Below are 25,501 nucleotides of genomic sequence, written 5' to 3'. Positions count from 1 at the left end.
ATGTAGTGAACGCAGAGATTCTTTTATTGCCTAGATTTTATGGAATAACGAATCTACGTCTCCCTAATACCACTACAATTGTGTCACCCTTTATGTATCGCTAGGGAAGAACTGGCCAGGAACCGGCCCTCACAGAGATCAGTCCAGTGCCTCTGGGTATAGGAATATGCAAGGTCCCTGGCACCAGCAATTAAAGCCAGGATCTGGGCAGCGGGTGTACAGATAATCCTGTCAGAGAACAAATGTAGCACAAACTGAGCCAATACCTGGACTAAACCCTGGTCTGAGTATAGCAGGAAATAGAGTTGCTACGTTTTAGAGGACCAGAAATGTATTGTGTAAAATAATAGAAAATTAGGACAAAGAATGCAGTCGTGCAACACTATTTATAAAAGTTCAGACTTTATTTTACAAGCCTAAAAAAATGACAACAATCTTAACCTCAGTCTACCTGGGCCAGAGTCTATAAATGGCTCTCAGACCGACGTATAAACAAACATTTTAATGTTACAAATGTGCACAGATCCTCCCTTCAAACAAACGTCACACAAAGACCCCAATCCAGCGATCAGATCACCTCTTCTTGAAACCGTATTTCTTGCGTTCGTAGAACAGATCTGTTTTGGAGCTTCCTAAATTTACAATTTTAGGGCAGCCATCTCTCTAGAAGGAAACAGAGAAAGTGTTAGAACCTGAAGCTAACCACACCAAGGTTTAACGTGAGCTTGCCAGAAATAGCTGTAACAACATGTACGCTGTTGGGCGCCACCTCCTCATGTTAGGAGTAAATATTCAGACATCCGGCCTCATAACTTTATACACTTAGACGAGACGTTCTGTAATATACCCAGCTCTGCCCTGTACTTACAGTCACCCACAACTGGATGCAAAATAAACACTCAGCTCCGTCACTTGGGTTATGTAATTAACAAAATATATACATGACAACGCTTCAGTGATCATATTAGATTTAATCTCCGCATAACAGAAAGACCTGACCAAAAATCATTTTGAGTAAAGTCAAGAGGGCATATTTATCAATGTGCGAGCGGACATGATACGAAGTAGCGCATCATGTCCGCCGCACATCGATAAATGCAGACAGCATACGATGTCAGCATTTATCATTGCACCAGCAGTTCTTGTGAGCTGCTGGTACAATGCCGCCCCCTGCAGATTCACGGCCAACTGGCCGCTAGCAGGGGGTGTCAATCAACCAGATCGTATTCGATTGGGTTGATTTCTGTCCGCGTCCTCAGATCAGGCGGACAAGTTATGGAGCAGCGGTCTTTAGACCGCTGCTTCATAACTTCTGTTTCCGGCGAGCCTAATGGCTCACCAGAAACAAGGGGCATCAAGCTCCATACGGAGCCTGATAAATCAGCCCTAATTCTATACCGGTTTTGTTGAAACTTCACTACTTCCCATGAAAGCATACTCAGGTAGGCTCAAAAACATGCACAGCTGCCATATAGTGCACACGACACATGCACACTTCCTGAGCCAACCTCATTATGCTCTGATAAAGACATTTTTTTCTCAGACTATTTTCTAATTGTACCCTTGGTCTGAATTATAACTAAGCTTCATTTGGACAAAGGATTTTTTGGATAAGATTTTATTACTTATGAGCTCATTCTCTGAGATTTTGTGGTCAATGCCTTGGACACAACACTCGTTTTACAGACAAGTTTGTGATCATACATTAGTTAAGGGGACATGTAACCCACATTTTTTCTCTCATGATTCAAATAGAGAATGCAATTTTAAACAACTTTCTAATTTACTTCTATTATCCAATTTGCTTCATTATCTTGGTATCATTTGTTGAAGGAGGAGCAATGCACTACTGGTTTCTAACTGAACACATGGGTGAGCCAATTACAATCGATTATATAGATAAACCTTTTAGCAAAAGATAACAAGAGAATGAAGAAAATGAAATAGAAGTAAATTGGAAAGTTGTTTAAAATTGTATTCTCTATCTGAACCATGAAATAATTTTTGGGTTTCATGTCCCTTTAAGGGGACTATTTGATATATACGTCATTACATGTGACCCTCAGCAGAAGTGCCAGGTTATCGCGGCCCCTTTAATCAAAGCATCCTTATGGTCTTGTATTTTGACCCTGTTCCTACAAACGTACGTTGCACGTGCAACATCTTCAGATAAAGGTTATAAAAGCTATAGGGGTAACAGGGAAGTTTATATCCCACTGCAGGTGGAGGATCGCTTACTGGGCTGGGGCACGTGCAACTGTTATTACAGCTATAGGGGTAACAGGGAAGTTTATATCCCACTGGCAGGCGGAGGATCGCTTACTGGGCTGGCTCACGTGCAACATCTTCAGATAAAGGTTAATACAGCTATAGGGGTAACAGGGAAGTTTATATCCCACTGGCAGGCGGAGGATCGCTTACTGGGCTGGCGCACGTGCAACATCTTCAGATAAAGGTTATTACAGCTATAGGGGTAACAGGGAAGTTTATAAACCACTGGCAGGCGGAGGATCGCTTACTGGGCTGGCGCACGTGCAACATCTTCAGATAAAGGTTATTACAGCTATAGGGGTAACAGGGAAGTTTATATCCCACTGGCAAGCGGAGGATTGCTTACTGGGCTGGCGCACGTGCAACATCTTCAGATAAAGGTTATTACAGCTATAGGGGTAACAGGGAAGTTTATATCCCACTGGCAGGTGGAGGATCGCTTACTGGGCTGGCGCACGTGCAACGGTTATTACAGCTATAGGGGTAACAGGGAAGTTTATATCCCACTGGCAGGTGGAGGATCACTTACTGCTCTGGCGCATGTGTATAGGGAGACGGGGAACCCATCACAGCATTCAGAAAGAATAAAAAGGATTTACATTACTGCCTCCCTAGCGGCCAAAGGCAAAACTGTGTTCCCGTACAACAAACCACCGATTTAAATGCAAAATATATTTCCTCCAGCTTTGTCATGAGCTAAAAACCATCTGTAACTTATAAAGTTCCATTCTCCCTGACACGACTTCCTCCTTTCGGAGATCATAATACACAAAACAAGGCTTCCTAGCGCACCTAAGTATATCTGTTACTTAGTACAAAATCACATCAGGGGATCAGACATCCGGTGTCATCTTATGTAGATTTGGAATCTTTCTTACCCCTCTAGCGTATAACTTCTCATCCTTAAACAGTTTTCTGCTGCCGAGACCCTACACACTGGAATGACTATCTACCTCTCGCCCACCTCTATTACCTTACGGTACTTATTGCCCAAGCCCCGTACCTCTCCATAAGTGCAGTCTATATGGTGCTGCTCATTACATAAAACTACCGGGCACTGATGTACTAAGATGGCAGCCAATGTTCTGAATGATTATAGGCCACGCCACTATACACATGCACTGCAGGGCACAGGCGCCCAGTCTCCTCTTCACAGATGAATGGCTACCAAGCTGGCACACTGGGATCCTGCATAAAACACTGGCAGACATTTCAAATAGGTCAGCCGATTTAATAGTTAATTCCCTGTATCCTAGCCTCTATGGGTCCGTGAATCTTACTTGTATAGACCCAAAAGTTAAATGTGGCAAATGATATATTATAACCAAGTATTAAAATGAGATCATTTTAATAAACACAAACCCTACACTGAAACTGGTTAACCATAAACGTTTCTCTCTTTTTGCAAACCTATTCTATTCTGAGGCTTTTTTCGGGGGAACCTCTAATTTGATTGCTTGTGTGGTTTATCTTCTGCGCTGGTCAATACGTTTTGAATAGCTTAGACATTTCAATAGGGCCAGATTTAAATGCCTCACCAAGTGTACATATCAGGGCCTCATGATTATTTGCCATCTCATGCTGCATGGACCAATAATAAAGGATATTTCAGTAGAACATGAGCCTCTTTGCCAGGTGACCAATGAGGTTTCAGAGACTAAGCTCAGTATCCCTGGCACATAAACCTGCACCTCAATACAACAGGAGATGCCCGGTTTGCCCTGTGTGCCAGTCAAACAGGTTCTTTTCTTTTTAATGACACGATGAGTCCACGGATCATCTTAAAGGGACACTGTACCCAAAAAAATTCTTTCGTGATTCAGATTGAGCATGACATTTTAAGCAACTTTCTAATTTACTCCTATTATCAAATTTTCTTCATTCTCTTGGTATCTTTATTTGAAATGCAAGAATGTAAGTTTAGATGCCGGCCCATTTTTGGTGAACAACCTGGGTTGTCCTTGCTGATTGGTGGATAAATTCATCCACCAATAAAAAAGTGCTGTCCAGAGTACTAAACCAAAAAAAAGCTTAGATGCCTTCTTTTTCAAATAATGATAGCAAGAGAACGAAGAAAATGTGATAATAGGAGTAAATTAGAAAGTTGCTTAAAATTCTCTGCTCTATTCCCTTAGGGGGCTGCTATTGTCATTGCCAGACTCCCATCCCAACTTATGGCTCGGTTTGGGGCTGACTAGAATAGCAGATTTCTATGCAGGGGATAAGCTACTAAACTACCAGGACTTTCTTCGGAAGTTTAATCCGCCTCCTCGATTGCACTTTGAATTCTGGAGACTACGTAGCCTTCTCCTCTCGTGGGGCTTTGGTGCGGGCCCACTAAGGTCTAAAACCGCTTGGGAAGTTCGCTGGGACTCTGACATCCCCCGGTAAACTTCTGTCCATCTCGTATCTTACGCTCATGAAGCCTCCAGTTTTCTATAAATCCCCTCCAGTAAGGCGATGGGAATCTTCCCTGATGGTTTCAAACGAACCACAACAATGGCGGATGGCTGTCCAATTAACCAAGAAAGCTATACACTGCATAACCCTGTACGAGTTATTTCTCAAGGTTATGCTACAATGGCATATGACTCCCATCCGCTTGTTTAAAATCTCGGCAGTCAATTCACCCAAATGTTGGAGGGGTTGGGAACGCCCCAACATATTTGGTGGTCTTGCAGTCAGATTCAGCCGCTTTGGCAAAAATCAATCCGATACTGCTCTTCAGGGAATATCCACTTACCTCTGTCCCCTAGTTCATGCCTGTTCCACATCTTGCCTAGGAAATTGACTCTACCTCAGAAACTATTCTGTATTTACCTATTTCTAGCTGTTAAATTAGCTGTAGCGCGTATGTGGCTGCAACGCACTGTCCCTTCGTGGGAACAAGTGATGGACATACTGTATTTTGTTAAAAGAATGGAGTCCTATGTCTCCCATGTCCACGGGTCCACAGACCTTCAGTCCCAAATTTGGGCACTTCGCCCAAAGTAATTTCCCCTACAAACACTTTGGGGACTTTAGGTTCCTCGGGTTAGCTGTAACCGGTGCTACTAATGTCCTCCTGCCCATTCCCCCTTTCTTCCCCTTATCTGAACCCTCCCAACCTCCCCCGCTCCTATCCCTTGTCGATGTATACCCCCCTCCCTTTTTTTTTTTTCTCTTTTTTCTCCTTTTTGGATAGCTTGACACAGTTTCCTTTTTTTTTCTTTTTTCTATGTATAATCTGGTTAACATTTCTGATTGTCATATTCTATGTTTAAGCTATAATTTTGGTATGAACATTTATGATGATGAAACCTCTATACACTAAGGAGTTTGCTGACTTATATGGGTTATTAATAATATGGGTCTTTTTCCACAACAAATGGACTTTTGCACCCTCCCATGGAGAGGTGGGAATAAGATTATTGACCAACAGACACCGAACATGGACTTAAACATCCAACATTCTCTCTCTTGTGCTCCTTATTTTATGTGATTGTTTTATATAATACTACCTTTAGTTAATCCTGTTATTCCTGTTGTATGTACTATTGATATGTATGTACATGCTTTTGATGCTCTTATGTTCATTTATCTTTTAAAACAAAATTTAAAAAAAAAAAAAAAAAAAAAAAAAACTACATATGAACATCATGTAACCTGAGAAATAAACCAATTTTAATATGAAAAAAAAAAATAAAAAATAAAAAATTCCCTGCTCTTTCTGAATTACAAAAGAAAAAAATTGGGTACAGTGTCCCTTTAATTACTAATGGGATATTCACCTCCTGGTCAGCAGGAGGAGGCAAAGAGCACCACAGCAGAGCTTATAAATAGCTCCTCCCTTCCCTCCCACCCCAGTCATTCTCTTTGCCTACGTTAGTGCTAGGAAGTGGTAAAGTGAGGTGTTAGAAAAAGATTCTTCAATCAAGAGTTTATTTTTAAAGTAGCGCAAGATTGTGCTGCTTTGTCCTGGGGTGTAACCGTAGTCCATGTCAGTCTCTTCAGTAGCGCTTTGGTGGCTTTAGAGCAATGGGAACTTGTGGGACATAATTCTCACTGCACCTCCCATGTATTTCATGCTGCCCTAACTCCTATAGCCTGAGGTAAATTTACTCAGCCTTTTTTTCTCCACAGGTCGATGTGAGGGAGAGGACCTCTAAAGCCTGTGAGCTGCCTTGCTGTCAGGCAAATGTAAGGTAAGTGCTGCTTTTTTATTTCTGGGGCCAAGAAAATAAATAAAAAATACTCAGAGAAAAAGTGAGCACATTAACAAGAACATACAGGGCTCATAAACGAAGGGGCACTTTATGTAGATGGGACACTATAAACTCTCCTAGGATGGAGAGGACTTTTGACAGCCATAGCTGCAGGCACTGGGGCTGGGAGTGAAGCATTTTAACTTGCTCTGGTTGTTAGAATCTCCCGACGGCTTTTATTAACAAAGATGTTGATCGGGAGAGGTTTTTCCTATAGCAACGCCCACGATAGGCGGTCCTTGCCGAGTTACGCGCCACTTTTATTGCGCCTCAGTCTCTGACATATTCTCAAGTATTCAAAGGACGACAGTGTTGGAGTTCGTCAGGGCTTTACTAGAAACGCATGGTTTTTGTTAGAACAAGCGTTTCTAGAATTTAACGTTGTCGATATCCTCTCTGCTGAGTTACGGATTGTTTCCTGCATCATAAGAGGAGGAACATTAACTCCGGTTTTAACAGTCAAATAGGTACCTCAGCAAAGTTGCTGAGGTGTAGAGGTGTCTATATTGTTTTCAAATTGTGTTTTTTTGCTAATTGAAAGAATTTGGTTTAAAAAAAAAAAAAAAAAAAAAAAAAAGTTACCTGTTTAAATTTAAAGACACAGTAATGTTTTTTCATCATAAAAGTTTTTCTTAATATTTGAGTTTTTTTATTTATTAATTTACTCGTGAATCAGTATGGACCAAGGGGCCTCAAGATGTCACTTGCTCCTTGTGTTTTGAGGCCAATGTGGAACCACCTATCCCTTTCTGTCCCTCATGTAATTGAGAGGACTTTAAATTATAGGGAAAAGATTTTTTCTGAGCAAAGTTTTTCTAAAGCGGATGTTGTTAAGGAGTCTGACTAGGTTCAATATATGCCGCAGCTTTCTCCCCAAGTGTCCCAAATTTTACCGCCCTCACAAGCAGTGCCCTGCGCTTCCTCTCCAGCTCCCACCGGAGTTACTTTAAGGGACATCGCATCTCATGTCTTCTACAATTTCTGATGCGTTGTCTGCTTTTCCAAAGTTGCAGGGAAAGCGTAAGAGGAAAATCAGACATTCAGTAAGCGAGGTTTCTGACGCAGTTGTTGCTATTTCGGAGGTCCCCTCCCAGAAGCCTGAAGAGGAGGAGAACATAGCATCTGAAGGTGAAATTTCAGATTCGGACAGTGTAATTCCTTTTGCCGATACTGAAGTGGTATCTTTCAGGTTTAAGCTAGAACACCTCCGTCTGTTACTTAAGGAGGTTTTAGCTACATCGGACGACAGCGACTCCACGGTAGTTGTTGTTCCTAAGAAATCCAGTAAGCTAAACAAATATTTTGAGGTTCCTTCCTCGACAGACGTGTTTCTGGTCCCTGACCGAGCTTCTGAAATCATTGCCAAGGAGTAGGAGAGACCGGGTATACCTTTTTCTCCATCTCCTATATTTAAAAAGATGTTTCTCATAGCCGACTATATTAAGGAGGCTTGGCAAACAGTTCCCAAGGTGGAAGGAGCCGTTTCCACCTTAGCTAAGAGAACTACTTTTCCCATAGAGGATAGTTGTGCTTTCAAAGATCCTATGGACAAGAAATTAGAGGGTCTACTCAAAAAGATGTATGTACACCAGGGCTTACAATGGCAGCCAGCTGTGTGCATTGCTACCATCACTAGTGCAGTGGCATATTGGTTCGATGCGTTGTCTGATGCTCTCGGGACAGAAACTTCTCTGGATAAAATACAGGATAGGATAAAAGCTCTTAAACTGGCTAATTCCTTTATTACGGATGCTTCAATTCAAGTTATCAAACTGGGAGCAAAGATTCCGGGTTTCTCCATTCTAGCTTGCAGAGCCTTATGGTTAAAACCTTGGTCTGCGGATGTGTCCTCCAAGTCTAAGCTTCTAGCTATTCCTTACAAGGGGAAGACCTTGTTTGGACCTGGCTTGACGGAAATTATCTCTGATATTACGGGAGGTAAAGGTCATCTTCTCCCTCAGGATAAGAGAAACAAACAAAAAAGAATGACAGAGTTATTTTTGTTCCTTTCCAAATTTCAAGGGAAATTCTTCCTCTACCGCTTCTAAGCAGGATCAGTCTAAACCTGCATGGAGACTCAATCAGTCTTGCAATAAGGGAAACAATCCAAAAAGCCTGCTACTGAAACAAAGAAAGCAGGAAGGGCATGCCCCCGATCCGGTACCGGATCTTGTAGGGGGCAGACTTTCCTTCTTCGCTCAGGCTTGGGTTCGAGATGTTCAGGATCCCTGGGCAATAGAAATAGTGTCCCAGGGATACAATTTAGAGTTCAAAAGTTTTCCTCCCAGAGGCAGGTCTTTACTTTCAAGATTATCTGCAGACCAGACAAAAAGAGGCGTTCTTACACTGTGTAGGAGACCTCTCCGACCTGAGAGTGATTGTTCCCGTTCCAATACAGGAACAGGGCCTGGGTTTTTATTCCATTCTGTTCGTGGTTCCCAAAAAAAGAGACGGAACCTACAGACCAATTTTAGATCTCAAGAGTCTAAACAAATTTCTCAGGGTACCGTCCTTCAAGATGGGTCAATTTATGACAACTGTGGATTTAAAGGATGCGTACCTGCATGTTCCCATTCACAGTGATCATCACAAGTTCTTAAGGTTTGCCTTTCTGGACAAACACTTCCAGTTCGTGGCTCTTCCTTTCGGTCTTGCAACAGCTCCCAGAATTTTCACAAAGGTTCTGGGATCGCTGTTGGCAGTGCTTCGGTTACAGGGCATCGCAGTGGCGCCCTATCTGAATGACATCCTAGTACAGGCACCATTCTTACAACAAGCAAGATCCCACACAGACATGGTGTTATCCGTCCTGCGATCTCACGGTTGGAAGGTAAATTTGGAAGAGAGTTCTTTAGTCCCAAATACAAGGGTACCTTTTTTGGGAACCATTATAGATTCCCTATCAAAGATTTTTTTCTTACAGAAGTCAGGAAATTAAAGATTATCGATACTTGCCTAGTCCTTCAGTCTACTCCTCGGCCATCAGTGGCTCAGTGCATTGAGGTAAATCGGGCTGATGGTGGCGGCAATGGACATCCCGTTTGCTCGGTTCCACCTCAGACCTCTGCAGTTAAGCATGCTCAGGCAATGGAACGGAGATTATGCGGATTTGTCTCCTTGAATACTACTGGAGCAGGAGACGAGGGATTCCCTTCAATGGTGGTTGTCTCTGGATCATCTCACCCAGGGAACCTGCTTTTGCAGACCATCTTGGGTGTTTGTGACAACAGACGTCAGCCTTCTAGGGTGGGGAGCAGTCTGGGGCTCCCTAAAGGCTCAGGGAGTTTGGACTCAGAGTCTTTTCTTCCAATAAACATTCTGGAGCTGAGAACGATCTTCAATGCTCTTCTGGCCTGACCCCAGTTAGCCTCTGTCCAGTTTATCAGGTTCCAGTTGGACAATATAACTTACATCAATCATCAGGGAGGAACGAGGAGCTCCTTAACAATGACAGAGGTAACCAAAATAATTCAGTGGGCGGAGGCCCATTCTTGCTGCCTGTCAGCAATCCACATCCCAGGGGTGGACAACTGGGAGGCGGACTTCCTGAGCGGGCAGACCTTTCATCCGGGGGAGTGGGAACTCCATCCGGAAGTGTTCTCCAGCCTTATTCTCAAGTGGGGTCAGCCGGAATTAGATCTCATGGCATCTCGACAGGGACCCCCAGGCAGAAATGATAGATGCTGTGACGGTCCCTTGGAACTTCAGTCTAGCATATCTATTTCCTCAGTTTTCTCTTCTTCCTTGGGCCATTGCTCGAATCAAGCAGGAGAGGGCATCGGTGGATCCTCATTGCACCGGCTTGGCCTCGCAGGATTTGGTATGCAGATCTGGTGGACATGTCATCTGCCAACCTGGAGACTTCCGTTGAGGAAGGACCTTCTAATTCAAGGGCTCTTCCTTCACCCAAATCTAGTTTCTCTGAAGCTGACTGCTTGGAGATTGAATGCTTAATTTTATCCAAGGGGAGCTTTTCTGAATCGGTCATTGAGACCATGATTCAGGCTCATAAGCCTGTAACTAGAAAGATTTACCATAAGATATGGCGTAAATATTTGTATTGGTGTGAGTCCAAGGGCTACTCATAAAGTAGAGTTAGGATTCCTAGAATTTGATCCTTTCTCCAACAGGGTTTGGAGAAAGGATTATCGACATGTTCCCTAAGGGGTCAAATCTCTGCCTTATCTATTTTGTTACACATACGTCTGGCAGATGTTCCAGATGTACAATCATTAAGTTGTTATCTTGTAAAGTTTTATTTCTTGTGGCTATTTCTTCTGCTCACAGTGTTAGAGCTCTCGGCATTGCAGTATGAGTCCCCTTACCTTATTTTTCATTCAGATAAGGTAGTTTTACGTACTAAATTAGGATTTCTTCCTAAAGTTTTTTATGATAGGAACATTAATCAGGAGATTGTTGTTCCTTCATTGGGTCCTAATCCTACCTCTCAAAAGGAAAGGCTTCTGCACAATTTGGACGTGGTTCGTGCTTTAAAGTTTTACGTGCAAGCGACTAAGGAATTTCGTCAGTCTTCTGCCTTGTTTATGTTTATTTCAGGAAAATGTAAGGGACAGAAAGCTACGGCTACTGCTCTTTCTTTTTGGCTGAAGAGTATCATACGTTTTGCATATGAGACTGCTGAACAGCAGCCTTCAGAGAGTGTTACGGCTCACTCCACAAGGGCTGTTGCTTCCTCATGGGCATTCAAGAATGAAGCTTCAGTGGAACAGATTTGCAAGGCTGCAACTTGAAAGGTTCTTCAAGCAGTGGTGCCTTCCGTTTAGGTTCCCTGTCTTGTCCATCCCTTATCATCTGTGTACTCTAGCTTGGGTATTGATTCCCATTAGTAATAAAGATGATCCATGGACTCACTGTGTCATTAAAAAGAAAACAAAATTTATGATTACCTGATAAATTTATTTTTTGACACAACAAGTCCACAGTGCGCCCTGTTTTTGTAGAGACAAGTTGTTGGGTTTATAAACTTCAGACACCTCTGCACCTTGTTACTTCCTTTCTCTCCTTGACTTCGGTCGAATGACTGGGTGATATTTGGGAGGTGATATTTAACAGCTTTGCTGTGGTGCTCTTTGCTGCCTCCTGCTGACCAGGAGGTGAATATCCTATTAGTAATTAAGATGATCCGTGGACTCATCGTGTCAAAAAAGAAAAAATGTATCAGGTAAGCATACATTTTGTTTTTGTGGCAGCCAACGCATAAGTGTAGTAGCCCCTTTACACTGTGTGCAGAATTATTAGGCAAATGAGTATTTTGACCACATCATCCTCTTTATGCATGTTGTCTTACTCCAAGCTGTATAGGCTCGAAAGCCTACTACCAATTAAGCATATTAGGTGATGTGCATCTCTGTAATGAGAAGGGGTGTGGTCTAATGACATCAACACCCTATATCAGGTGTGCATAATTATTAGGCAACTTCCTTTCCTTTGGCAAAATGGGTCAAAAGAAGGACTTGACAGGCTCAGAAAAGTCAAAAATAGTGAGATATCTTGCAGAGGGATGCAGCACTCTTAAAATTGCAAAGCTTCTGAAGCGTGATCGAACAATCAAGCTTTTCATTCAAAATAGTCAACAGGGTCGCAAGAAGCGTGTGGAAAAACTAAGGCGCAAAATAACTGCCCATGAACTGAGAAAAGTCAAGCGTGCAGCTGCCAAGATGCCACTTGCCACCAGTTTGGCCATATTTCAGAGCTGCAACATCACTGGAGTGCCCTAAAGCACAAGGTGTGCAATACTCAGAGACATGGCCAAGGTAAGAAAAGCTGAAAGACGACCACCACTGAACAAGACACACAAGCTGAAACGTCAAGACTGGGCCAAGAAATATCTCAAGACTGATTTTTCTAAGGTTTTATGGACTGATGAAATGAGAGCGAGTCTTGATGGGCCAGATGGATGGGCCCGTGGCTGGATTGGTAAAGGGCAGAGAGCTCCAGTCCGACTCAGACGCCAGCAAGGTGGAGGTGGAGTACTGGTTTGGGCTGGTATCATCAAAGATGAGCTTGTGGGGCCTTTTCGGGTTGAGGATGGAGTCAAGCTCAACTCCCAGTCCTACTGCTCCATCACACGCGTCCAAGTACTCCACAGCGTGGCTGGCAAGAAAGGGTATAAAAGAAGAAAATCTAATGACATGGCCTCCTTGTTCACCTGATCTGAACCCCATTGAGAACCTGTGGTCCATCATCAAATGTGAGATTTACAAGGAGGGAAAACAGTACACCTCTCTGAACAGTGTCTGGGAGGCTGTGGTTGCTGCTGCACGCAATGTTGATGGTGAACAGATCAAAACACTGACAGAATCCACGGATGGCAGGCTTTTGAGTGTCCTTGCAAAGAAAGGTGGCTATATTGGTCACTGATTTGTTTTTGAATGTCAGAAATGTATATTTGTGAATGTTGAGATGTTATATTGGTTTCACTAGTAAAAATAAATAATTGAAATGGGTATATTTGTTTTTTGTTAAGTTGCCTAATAATTATGCACAGTAATAGTCACCTGCACACACAGATATCCCCCTAAAATAGCTATAACTAAAAACAAACTAAAAACTACTTCCAAAACTATTCAGCTTTGATATTAATGAGTTTTTTGGGTTCATTGAGAACATGGTTGTTGTTCAATAATAAAATTAATCCTCAAAAATACAACTTGCCTAATAATTCTGCACTCCCTGTACACTTGTGCAATCCGTGTACAATCCTAGCTCCAGGTACTACAGATCTGCATATAAAACGTTACACAGTATCTTATACAGCAGCAAGCTGGCACCTTATACTACAAATCTGTAAACGTTTGCCGTATAAACCTCTTATTAAACTCACATAGCTTATAAAACAGCATCATTGTTACATTAAAAGTATATATTTCTTATCAACCAATAGAGCAATATGTCCCTAGTGACGAGCTGTGCATAAAAATGCACTTCCTGTTATACAAGAAAATGCCTTTATAAGAAAGTTTCCCATATGATACAAGGTTTTGTTTGTTAACTATTTGTGCTACTTACACATCACTGCATTTTACTAGAGAGCATTTTACTTTCTACACATTTCCCTTCATGTCCCAGCACCACCCGAGAGTCGTCTGCTCTAAACTTCTAGATTGTAAGTTCCCATGGGAATAGGGCCCTCAATCCCTACTGTATGTGTTTGTAAATTTTGTCCTGTATCTTACAAGTCTTGTATTGTTTTATTTAAATTAATTGTATCCATGGACAGCGCTGCGGAATATGTTGGCGCTTAATAAATAAAGTATAATAATAATAATAATAGTATTAGTCACATTCAAGTCAATAACCAACTGTCTCTACAGCTTGTCTCAGGCTCTCACACTGCTGCTGGGGGCTCTTGCCTAGTCTACATCACACCGCCAGGCACAGTCTACCGCCTAGAAACGCGCCTCTAGTCTACATCACACCACCAAGCATAATCAAGCGCTAAGCAACGCACCTCTAGTCTACATCACACCACCAAGCATAATCAAGCGCTAAGCAACGCACCTCTAGTCTACATCACACCACCAAGCATAATCTAGCGCTAAGCAACGCGCCTCTTGTCTACATCTCACCACCAAGCAGTCTAGCGCTTAGCAACGCGCCTCTTGTCTACATCACACCACCAACCATAGTCTAGGGCTTAGCAACGCGCCTCTAGTCTACATCACACCTCCAACCATAGTCTAGTGCCTAGCAATGCGCCTCTTGTCTAGTCTACATCACACCAACAAGCACAGTCCAGCAACACGCCTCTTGTCTAGTCTACACCACCAGCCTAGCACCTAACGTGCCTCGTCTACATCACACAGCCAAGCAATCTATCACTTAACGTGGCACTTGCCTAGTCTACATCACACCACCAAGCACAGCGTAACGCTTAGCAACGCGAATCGTCTAGTCTACATAACACCGCCAAGCAGTCTAGCAATGCGCCTCTTGTCTAGTCTACATCACACCGCAGTCTAGCGCCTAGCAACACGCCTCTTGTCTAGTCTACACCACCAAGCACAGTCTAGCGCCTAGCAATGCACCTCTTGTCTAACCTACACCACCACCAAGCACAGTCTAGCGCCTAGCAACGCGCCTCCTGTCTACTCTGCACCTGAATATCACACCACCAAGCAGTCTAGCTCCTAGCTAGGAACGAATGTGCTTACCCAAACAAAACGTCACCTTGTTGAGCTTCATGGCGACATTCTACCTTACAGACTTTAGAAAGAAAAGAAAAATCGAACAAACCCTTGAGCTAGATTTGTACTAATCAGTGCAGAAAAGCAAATATGTTGCTTCAGGGAGACAGAAGAACCTTTATCTTTGTACTTCCTCATATGTTTACGTCTCTATTGGAGTTTTTTCACCACCTCTGGATCAACACAACCAAGCAGACTAGCGCCTAGCAACACGCCTTGTCTAGCAACGTGCCGCTAGTCTACATCACGTCGTTGAGCACAATCTAACGTTCAGCAACACGCCTCTTTTCTAGTCTACATCACACCGCCAAGAAGTCTAGCAATGCGCCTCGTATAGTCTACATCACACCACCAAGCAGTCTAGCGCCTAGCAACGAGCCTCTTGTCTAGTCTACATCACACCGCTAAGCAGTCTAGCGCCTAGCAACGTGCCTCGTCTACTCTGCACATGAATATCACACCGCCAAGCACAGTCTAGCGCCTAGCAATGCGCCTCTTGTCTAATCTACATCACACCACCAAGCATAGGCTAATGCCTAGCAACGTGCCTCTTCTCTAGTCTACATCACACCGCCAAGCACAGTCTAGCACCTAGCAACGCGCCTCTTAACTAATCTACATCACCAAGCATAGGCTAGTGCCTAGCAATGCGCCTCTAGTCTACATCACACCACCAAGCAGTCTAGCGCCTAGCAACGCGCCTCTTGTCTAGTCTACATCACACCGCCAAGCACAGTCTAGAACCTAGCAATGCGCCTCGTTATTCTACATCACACCGCCAAGCACAGTCTAGCGCCTAGCAACGTGCCTCTTGTCTACTCTTCATCTGAATATCACACCACCAAGCACAGTCTGGCTCCTAGCTAGAAACCAATGTGCTTACCCACAAACAAATATCACCTTGTATGTACAGCTTCACAACATTCTACATTACAGACTTTAGGAAGAAAATAGAAATCTGACAAACCCTTGAGCTATTTTTGTACTAATCAGCATAGAAAAGCAAAAATGTTGCTTCAGGGAGACGGAAGAACCTTTATCTTTGTACTTCCTCATATATTTGTATTCTTTTTCACCTCCTCTGGATCAACACGCAAATAAATAATCCCTGATCATAAACCAAATAAAGATCAGGCATTATATTCATGCGACTTCTATCTGACTTCCTCTCTAGAATATCCCTTGGTGCCCCCCGCACCAACGACACCCCCTGGTGCACACTCTACTTACATCTTTTTCCTGAATTGTGCATTCTTTGCAGTAATAGGCATCAGACACCCCTGGACCCCCACAGATCACACAACGTCCTTGATATGAACCATAATTGCATTCGTCACAGATGCGCACCAGCGTGCAGGGACGTACGTACGAGTCACAAATCACACACTTTCCATCACCTACAGGAAAGCAAAATAAATCATAAACCAATAATCTGCAAGGTCCGTCTATGTGAAACGGCAACAGATCACAGAAACAGCATCTATTAAATTACAACCCGTGTATGAAATAAATATAAAATAGTCATCTGCAGTGCAGCTGAACGGGAATGTGCTAGATATGCATAGGCTGATGTGACAGGGAATCCTGCCCTCTACTGGGGCAAGGAGAAAACGCAAGCAGCTTAAAATAGAATTCCCCTGTCCTTATCCAATATATAATCAAAACATTCTACTTAACTCCTTTACCTTTGTTTTGGCATTGAAATAGTTGATTTTGCATGTGGTACCCCTACCTGTACTAAAAGCTTCTATACTTAAGTATTGGCTACAGATAAGCTGTGTAAACAGCCAGCAGATATTACACTCACAGTGGGGGTTTAGAAGAGAGAAGTAATACACTGATAAAGAGAACAATTGAAAATTAAGTATTGTGCTTCGATATACAGACAGATATAAAGAACCGTGTATATCTGTGTACAGAAAGTAATAACATAAGGAGATCTGATTTCCCTGCAAGCTTAACCCATTTTCATGGGTTGTAGTATAAAACATCAAAACCAGCTATTTCATATACAAAAATAAAAACAAAGAAGAAATGTCTCATCCATTTTATTCTCGACAGCTGGTATAACACATTGTAAACATCTAATTTTACAGTACAATGTCCCTTTAGTCCTGGATCAGGCGCTACATTTTACAGAAACTGATCACCTGTACTTTTATACATATTTTATAAACTTAAGTAAAACGCTGACATTACAGGGGATCAAAATCCAGTCTCATGGAAAGATAAAGATTCCTGTGATAATATCAAGGATCCAGTTAGTCTTTAGTGTGGTGCCAATATCATAGTTTATCACCATCTAATGCAAAAGCTTGACAGGCGTGATTTAGTCGCTCAGTATAGGAAGCACTGAGTACAGCTACTCTCAATCTAGTTCATATATGTTAAAGTGCTAACATAGAACAAACATTTAAATAAAACCTGCAAAATAACATCAACAATTAAATGGAAAGATATGTTGTGTACTTACATTAATTATATATTGTTGTCATGGAGTTTATTGTGTTTACCTATATTGACCTGAGGTCCCAATAAAACATATATGTGTCTTATTGAGCTAGTTTGAAAAAAAAATATCTTTCAAGCAAGAGATTTTTTTTATCTTATCTTCCCAATCAAGCAGGAAGGGGTATCGACTTTTTCAGCATCTGTTGCTAGTAAGATAATGGCGACAGTGTCACATTGTAAATAGTCTATTACATCTACAATTTTTCATGTCCTTAGCCTCTCGCTGCAGTATGAAACCTACTTGATCCGATAATATTAAATCTGGTAAGTATTTAATCTGTTGGCCAGAATTTTAGCATACAATTTTAAGTTGGTATTTAAGAGGGAAATAGGCAGATAACTTGCAGGTTGATCAGTCTGTTTTTCTGGTTTAGGAAGGACAGTTATGTGGGCCTGAAGCATAGATACCAGGAAGCGTCCACCCTCATTAATTTGTTGAACCTGTTTCAATAAGTAGGGAATTAAGTGTTTGCTATATATTTCATAGCATCAGTCAGAGAACCCATCTGGTCTTGGGGCCTTAACTGACTTTAGTGATTTAATGGCCTCTAATTTATTCACTGGATATTGGTGTATCCAGTAAATCTTGTGTCTCCTTTGCGTAATGTTAGCCAGATATTCGGCACAATTTTGGGCATGGCTTTCTGAATTCCAATTCGGGAATACATTATATAGGTTGTGATAAAAGGTTTTGAAAACGTCTGCTGCTATCTGATAGGTATCTTCCATGAGTTTTTTTTAATCTTTTAGTTTTTAGGGCTTTAGCTAATAGTTTACCTGGTTTATCCACTGCTGTGTAGGATTTCTGCTGAAGAGAGGGCAGTATCCTGAGCTTTAATATGTAAGAAGTTATTCCGTTTCTCTCTGTAGAAAGGGAGTTGCATAGAAATGGCTTTGTCTGAGGGGTAAAGTTCATGCAAGTAATCAAGCTGTAACACTTCTTTTAAAATGTGGTCATATTCTTCTCTTTCTAGATGGTTTTTAGCTGCCTTTGCCTTAAAGGGACACTGAACCCAATTTTTTTTTCTTTCGTGATTCAGATAAAGCATTCCATTTTAAGCAACTTTCTAATTTACTCCTATTAATTTTTCTTTGTTCTCTTGCTATCTTAATTTGAAATAGAAGGCATCTAAGCTAAGGAGCCAGACAATTTTTGGTTCAAAACACCGGACAGCAATTGTTCATTGGTAGGTGAATTTATCCACCAATCAACAAGAACAACCCAGGTTGTTCACCAAAAATGGGCAGGTATCTAAACTTACATTCTTGCTTTTCAAATAAAGATACCAAGAGAATGAAGATAAATTAATAGGAGTAAATTAGAAAGTTGCTGCTCTATCTGAATCACAAAAGAAAAAAATTGGTTTCAGTGTCCCTTTAATTAGTTCTCCCCTGATACAATTTTTATGTGTTTCTTAGGCGTTACCAGGGTCGGAGCCTGGGGTGAAATATTCTTTGTTTTTACTATGTCGTCCCTAAGATGCGGTGTTAGTGCTAAAGATTCATCTAAAAGGCTCTGGTGGCAGATAATTACATAACTAACCATAGAATGGTCAGAGCAGGTGGTGTGAACTATTGTTGACACATAGGAAAGTGTTAAAGGGTCTACTAATATGTAAGCAATTCTGGAGTGTGATCTCTATGGATCAGACAAGCTTAGAGTTTTGAGACCTGAGCATAGGACTTTCAGAGTCACTTTTGCAATACGTATAGAGCTGTTGGAACTATGTAGTTCAGGATTTAACAGCTTAAAGTCACTGTGGATCCTGACTCATGGGACGATAGCAGCTTGGCCTTGATTAGGGGGACATATGTTTACTATGGTGATGGGTTTACCAACTCGCAATCCGTTTATATCGAGAAATCTCAGCCAAACATAAATTGTACTGGATTCCTAGCTCCTGACATTAGAAGCTGAAGTCTCTCCCTATATGGAGGTGCTGGATTTTACGCTGCGTTTTAGAGTTGAGATATAAAACGTACGCAAGTGAATCCGATCAGTTTATTTGCAGCAGACAAATGCTATAACACCTGCACATAAACAGATACTTACACTTCTCACACAGGCGTCCGATAGCTGCAAAGACAAATAAAACAGGCGAGTCAAACCTGTGATATCAAAGGGACACATTTTACGTTATTGAGAATTTAGTTTTAAACAGCTTTCATTTTCCTTCTATTATCAAACTGCTTCATTCTTTTGGTATCCTGTGTTGAAGGAGCAGTAAAGAACTGCTGGGAGCTAGCTGAGCACATCTGGTGAGCCAATGATAAGAGGCATATATGTGCAGCTAGCTCCCAGTAGTGCACTGCATCTCCTGAGCATTCCTTTTCAGCAAAGGATGCCAACAGAATAAATAACACTAGATGAAAATTAAATACGAAAGTTGTTTACAACTGCTGCTCTATCTGGATCATTAAAGGTACATTTTGACTGTACATTCCGTTTAAAGGGACAATAAGAAAATGTGATGTGTCAGAGCATTTGCTCTGTTGATTGTGTGTAACAAATAGTGAAAGTTTGCTCCTAATCAGCGACACACTACGTGAATGGCTGCTGATTAGTGGATACGCACATATGCTATCTCCTGATTGGCTCGTGTTCAGTACTGTTTCAGATCTGACATTAAAGGCACATTCAAGTTAAAATTAAACGTTCATGATTCAGATAGGGCAGCAATTTTAAACAACTTTACAATTTACTTTTATCATCAAATTTGCTTTGTTCTCTTGGTATTCTTAGCTGAAAGCTAAACCTAGGTAGGCTCATATGCTAATTTCTAAAACCTTGAAGGCCGCCTCTTATCTAAGTGCATTTTTAATACAGTTTTCACAGCTATACAGTACTTGTTCATGTGTGTCATAGATAACTGTGCTCACCCCGTGCAGTTACTTATGAGTCAGCACTGATTGGCTAAAATGCAAGTCTGTCAAAAGCAATGAGATAAGGGGGCTGTCTGCAGAGGCTTAGATACAAGGTAATCACAGAGGTAAAAAGTATATTAATATAACTGAGATAAGGAACACTCTGCAGAGGCTTAGATACAAGGTAATCACAGAGGTAAAAAGTAAATTAATATAACTGAGATAAGGAGCAGTCTGCAGAGGCTTAGATACAGGGTAATCAGAGATAAAAAGTATATTAATATAACTGATAAGGAGCAGTCTGCAGAGGGTTAGATACAAGATAAACACAGAGGAAAAAAGTATATTAATATAACTGAGATAAGGAGCAGTCTGCAGAGGGTTAGATACAGGGTAATCACATAGGTAAAAAGTATATTATTATAACTGAGATAAGGAGCAGTCTGCAGAGGCTTAGATACAAGGTAATCACAGAGGTAAAAAGTATATTAATATAACTGAGATAAGGAGCAGTCTGCAGAGGCTTAAATACAAGGTAATCACAGAGGTAAAAAGTATATTAATATAACTGAGATAAGGAGCAGTCTGCAGAGGGTTAGATACAGGGTAATCACAGAGGGAAAAAGTATATTAATATAACTGAGATAAGGAGCAGTCTGCAGAGGCATAGATACACAGTAATCACAGAAGTAAAAAGTGTATTAATATAACTGAAATAAGGAGCAGTGTGCAGAGGTTTAGATATAAGGTAATCACAGAGGTAAAAAGTACATTAATATAACTGAGATAAGGAGCAGTCTGCAGAAGCTTAGATACAAGGTAATCAGAGGTAAAATGAATATTAAAGTGAATGTAAATTTTGATGCTAAAGTGCCCGGAATCCTCATTTTAGACCCAGGAAGAGGCTTTGCGACGGGCAGAGGAAGCTGGAGCTGCTGTGAAAATTAAAAGGGAAGTATTTTTTTGTACAACAGGAGTGAAAGGTAAATTGATGAATTAAAGTGCCCCTGTTATTAATCAAATTTTTAAAAAGCAGGCACTTTAGCATCACAAGGTACATTTTAATATAACCGTTATCTATCTTTTTAAACAAAGAGTCTGTGTCCCTTTAATGTTTCAGACAAAGCATAACATTAAAAAACAAATCTTTCCAATTAACTTCTATTAAAATTCCCTTCATTCTCTTGGTATCCTTGTTGGAAAGCATACCTAGGTAGCTAGGGCCAGGAACGTGCACGTATTCTATGCACTTTTAAATATTAGGTGGCAGCAGCATTTGCACAGTGATTCAAAACTAACCTACAATGCTCAAAACACGTGAACGCTCCTGAAACTAACCAGGTATGCTATTCAAGAAATGATACCAGGAGAAAAAAAGTAAAGCAGATAAAAGAAGTAAACTGAAAAATATCTTAGATTTGCTGCTCTTTGTGATCCATGAACGCTTCATTCTGGGTTTCATGTTCTATCCCTGTGCACGCGCCTGACTCTCTCTATGTGCTTGTGCACGCGCTTAAGGTCCCTCTGATTGGTTCCTACGCCTCATGCACACGTACATGTCATTAGGGGCACATGAGGATGCCAGGCTCGCGCCACACACAAACATATGAGTTGTATATACGTTAAACTGGGCTATGAACCCGCAGTTTGTGCACTACAGAGAGAACCACCGTGTGACACCCTAACCCCTCGCTTGCTCACCTACTCCCGCCTGCTTCCTGCAGAAAATTAGATCTGGATGATGCTTCGCCATGTCCCGCTCCGACCACTACTACCGGAAGCCGCAACAAATACACGCCGTTCTTACGTTCCAAGCCTCGCTCTGAGCCTTGAGCACTTCCGGTCACAGTTAATAGCTTTAATATTATTGGCTCGTGTCTGGTGGTGACGTTTATCCTTCTTACAATACTATTGGATGCCATATTAGAGTTCCGCCCCCTCAAGGACTTAAGGGTTGTTGTGATTGGTTCTTTGCTGATGATTCAGTTTCAGTTTGAGGGCAGTAGGCAGTGTCATCCCCTCACACAGCTTATATTGCAGTGCAGTGCAGTGCCACCTACCGCATAAACCTGGCACTACATACAGTTTGCACATAACCAACTACCCCTGAACCTGGCACTACATACAGTCTGCCCATAACCACCTACCCCAAAACCTGGCACTACATATAGTCTGCATACAACCACCTACCCCCCTGGCACTACTTACAGTAACAGCCTGCACATAACCCCCTGGCTAGGGTTGCCACCTCAGCCATGTTTTACTGGACACTTATGAGTTACACATGCTGAGAGGAACACGTATTGTGTTTCTGGACAGCACTATTCATATTCCTCCCTGCACACCCCACAGCATGTGTAACTTACAAGTGTTCTGTATTTTAAGGGACGGGTGGCAACCCTACCCCTGGCACTGCATACAGCCTGCCAATAACCACCTACCCCCCTGACACTACATACAGTACCAGCCTGCACATAACCACCTACCCCCCTGACACTACATACAGCCTGTACATAACCACCTACTCCCTGAACCTGGCACTACATATAGTCTGCATATAACTACCTACCCCCTGAACCTGGCACTACATACAGCCTGCACATAACCACCTACCCCCTGAACCTGGCACTACATATAGTCTGCATATATCACCTACCTAGGGTTGCCACCCGTCCCTTAAAATACAGAACACTTATAAATAAGTTACACATGCTGCAGGGTGTGCAGGGAAGAATATGAATAGTGCTGCCCAGAAACACAATACATGTTCCTCCCAGGCACACCCTGCAGCATGTGTAACTCATAGGTGTCCAGGAAAACATGGCTGAGGTGGCAACCCTACACCTACCCCCCTGGCACTACATACAGTAACAGCCTGCACATAACCACCTACCCCCCTGGCACTACATACAGCCTGCACAGAACCACCTACCCCATAAACCTGGCACTACAGACAGCCTGCACATAACCACCTACCCCCTGAACCTGGCACCACATACAGCCTGCACATAACCACCTACCCCCTGAACCTGGCATTACATACAGCATGCACATAACCACCTACCCCCTGAATCTGGGCACCTGGTCACTCTCCTGAACAGGGAACTACCAAAATCCTGCCCAATGACACTTGGTACCCTCCAATAACACATAGTCACCCCCTAAAACAACAAACCTACCCAGTAACACCTGGCCACCCCTGAACCTCTGCACCACATAAATCCGGCACAGATACACCTGGTCACTCTCCTGATACAGGGAACTGGTTCTTTAGACTGAGTGTGCTGGATTGATGGTTCTTGTGACGGACTCTGGATATCCCAACTGGGTATTTCCGCCAGAAAGACCTTCTTGTACACTGGAACCTGTAGTGCTGGAAAGTGATATTTAGCAAGTAGCCCACCCTAATAACCAGACAAGACCAGCTATTCCATGGTATCATTGGAGAGCTCCAGGCCCCCAGATGTCACAGTCCAAAAAGCGTCATGATCCATTGCTAGGGACCGGAGCGGCAGTCTCGCAAAAGGTACTCAGGAACAGTCCAAGGTGGGGGTGTCAAAAAACCCCGGTTCCTGAGGGAGCTTCTACATAGTAATCACCCCAACCCATGCCCATCGAATACATAATAAGTCCTCAAAAAGCAATGGGCTTCCTGAGCGACCTAGGTTAAAGTCCAGCGGGAATCTTTGGCAATCACAGCTGGCGAATAGTTCCATAAGATTCTGGCTGGGACACGGCAAGGCAGAAAGGGGGTTAAAGCGGAGTAGCAATCAGCTCTTTCAGGGCAAAGTTCAATCACTGCAACAAACAAAGGGGGCTGGTAGAAAGCATAATAATCCAACTGGGGAAAGGATCGTCCTTGCAGCCTGGTATTCATAACCGTCACGTAGAGGAGAAAAAAGAGAACCCGCGGCATAGCCTGCCCAGAGTTAGACCACCAGATCACCCCTCTAGGCTGTTATACGCCACCGGTCCGTGACAGTTCTTTAGACTGAGTGTGCTGGAGTGATGGTTCTTTAGACTGGTTGTGATTGAGAGATGGTTCTTTAGACTGGTTGTGATTGAGAGATGGTTCTTTAGACTGAGTGTGATTGAGAGATGGTTCTTTAGACTGAGTGTGTGTGATATACCTTTAAATCTAATATATCACAAGCACTTCCTTCCTATTTAAGGAAGCACTCTAGCCTCATTCTGGGCCTGAAAATTGAAGTTGTACCTCACAGTTCACTTTGCTCTCTGTGAATCAACTTTGCTCTTAGACTTCTCTAGACTTTCAGGTCCTTGATACTCCTGCAACTATACCCGTCGGGTATCAGCTGTTCCTCCATCTCCACCGGATCTTGTCTTCCGGATTGATACGCCAACCGGATCTACTTTCTACGGACGCCGAAGTCACGCTCACACAGAGCGGTCACCGGAGCTCGAGTTTGCCTGCCTGTCTGCTTTCCCTAACGCTCTGCTGCATTCACCGCCTCACTCTTTACCCTGGGTCAAGCTAAGTACCGCTCTCCACGCACAAATACGTATATTGCTCATATTGTAACAAACCACCTTCTGTTTGTTTCATTACATTCTATCTTTATATTGCAAAAGTATTACTGCAACGTATTTGGGATATATGAGAGTGTGTCAGGACTGTATATATTTTAATGGATGTCTGTGTGAGTGCGTGAAGACTTTGCTTTAAAACTATTCTACTATTGATCTCTTGATATATTTGAACTGCCATATAAGAGATTTAACTATTAATTTAACCTCTATTTTTATGAGGTTTGTCTTGATATATATTCTCAACTCTGTTCTGCTTCACATATTCATATATGTTACTGCAAATTGTAGACTCATATAACTTCATTCAATTACAAAACTAAAGTCTCACCTTATATAATCAAGTTGAATAAGTCATTTCTTTTTGGTTATCATAAGAAAAGAGCAACAAAACCTTTATTTTGTCTAATATATTTATCTGTCAATGTAAAGTGATTGTGAATATCACAGAATTTTCAGGCCTTTAAATTATAAGGACATAACCTTAAAATAATAAAATGGATCCCAGTGAAATAAAGAATGAAATCACTAATATCAATCAAAAATTGGAATACTTAGCCAGGGCTTTAACTGAGTTACAAACAGAAAATAAGGCACTCAAAACTCTAGTAAAAGAATGTTTACCTGTGAAAAGTTCAGAAACTCCTGAACCACATATTAATTACCCACAACCCTTCACTGGTAAACGAAGTGAATATAGAGATTTCAAAAATGCTTGTAATCTACTTTTCTCACTTAGGCCCAAGACTTATCATTCTGAAAGAATCAAAGTGTGCACCACTATCTCCTTCCTCCAGGGGGAGCCCCGCTCATGGGCTAATAGATTTTTTGAGAGTAACCATCCAATACTTGATT

The 25,501-nt window shown here is 42.1% G+C and overlaps 1 protein-coding gene across 1 annotated transcript; it reads right to left on the bottom strand.

Moving 5' to 3' along the window:
- Positions 1–385: 385 nt before the first annotated feature.
- On the bottom strand, positions 386–21,935 carry PHF5A (PHD finger protein 5A). The gene is made up of 4 exons (XM_053721325.1): positions 21,800–21,935; positions 19,287–19,310; positions 15,953–16,119; positions 386–663 (listed from the first exon to the last, which is right to left on the bottom strand). The coding sequence occupies exons 1-4, from the start codon at positions 21,849–21,851 to the stop codon at positions 574–576; spliced, it is 333 nt and encodes a 110-aa protein (XP_053577300.1). The 5' UTR covers positions 21,852–21,935; the 3' UTR covers positions 386–573.
- Between the last annotated feature and the right edge of the window lie 3,566 nt (positions 21,936–25,501).

The sequence above is a fragment of the Bombina bombina genome, chromosome 7 (genome assembly GCF_027579735.1).
Source record: "Bombina bombina isolate aBomBom1 chromosome 7, aBomBom1.pri, whole genome shotgun sequence".
In the NCBI taxonomy this organism is placed as follows: Eukaryota; Metazoa; Chordata; class Amphibia; order Anura; family Bombinatoridae; genus Bombina; species Bombina bombina.
The sequence above is the reverse complement of the archived record's forward strand: the minus strand, read 5'-3'. Positions and strand labels throughout refer to the sequence as shown.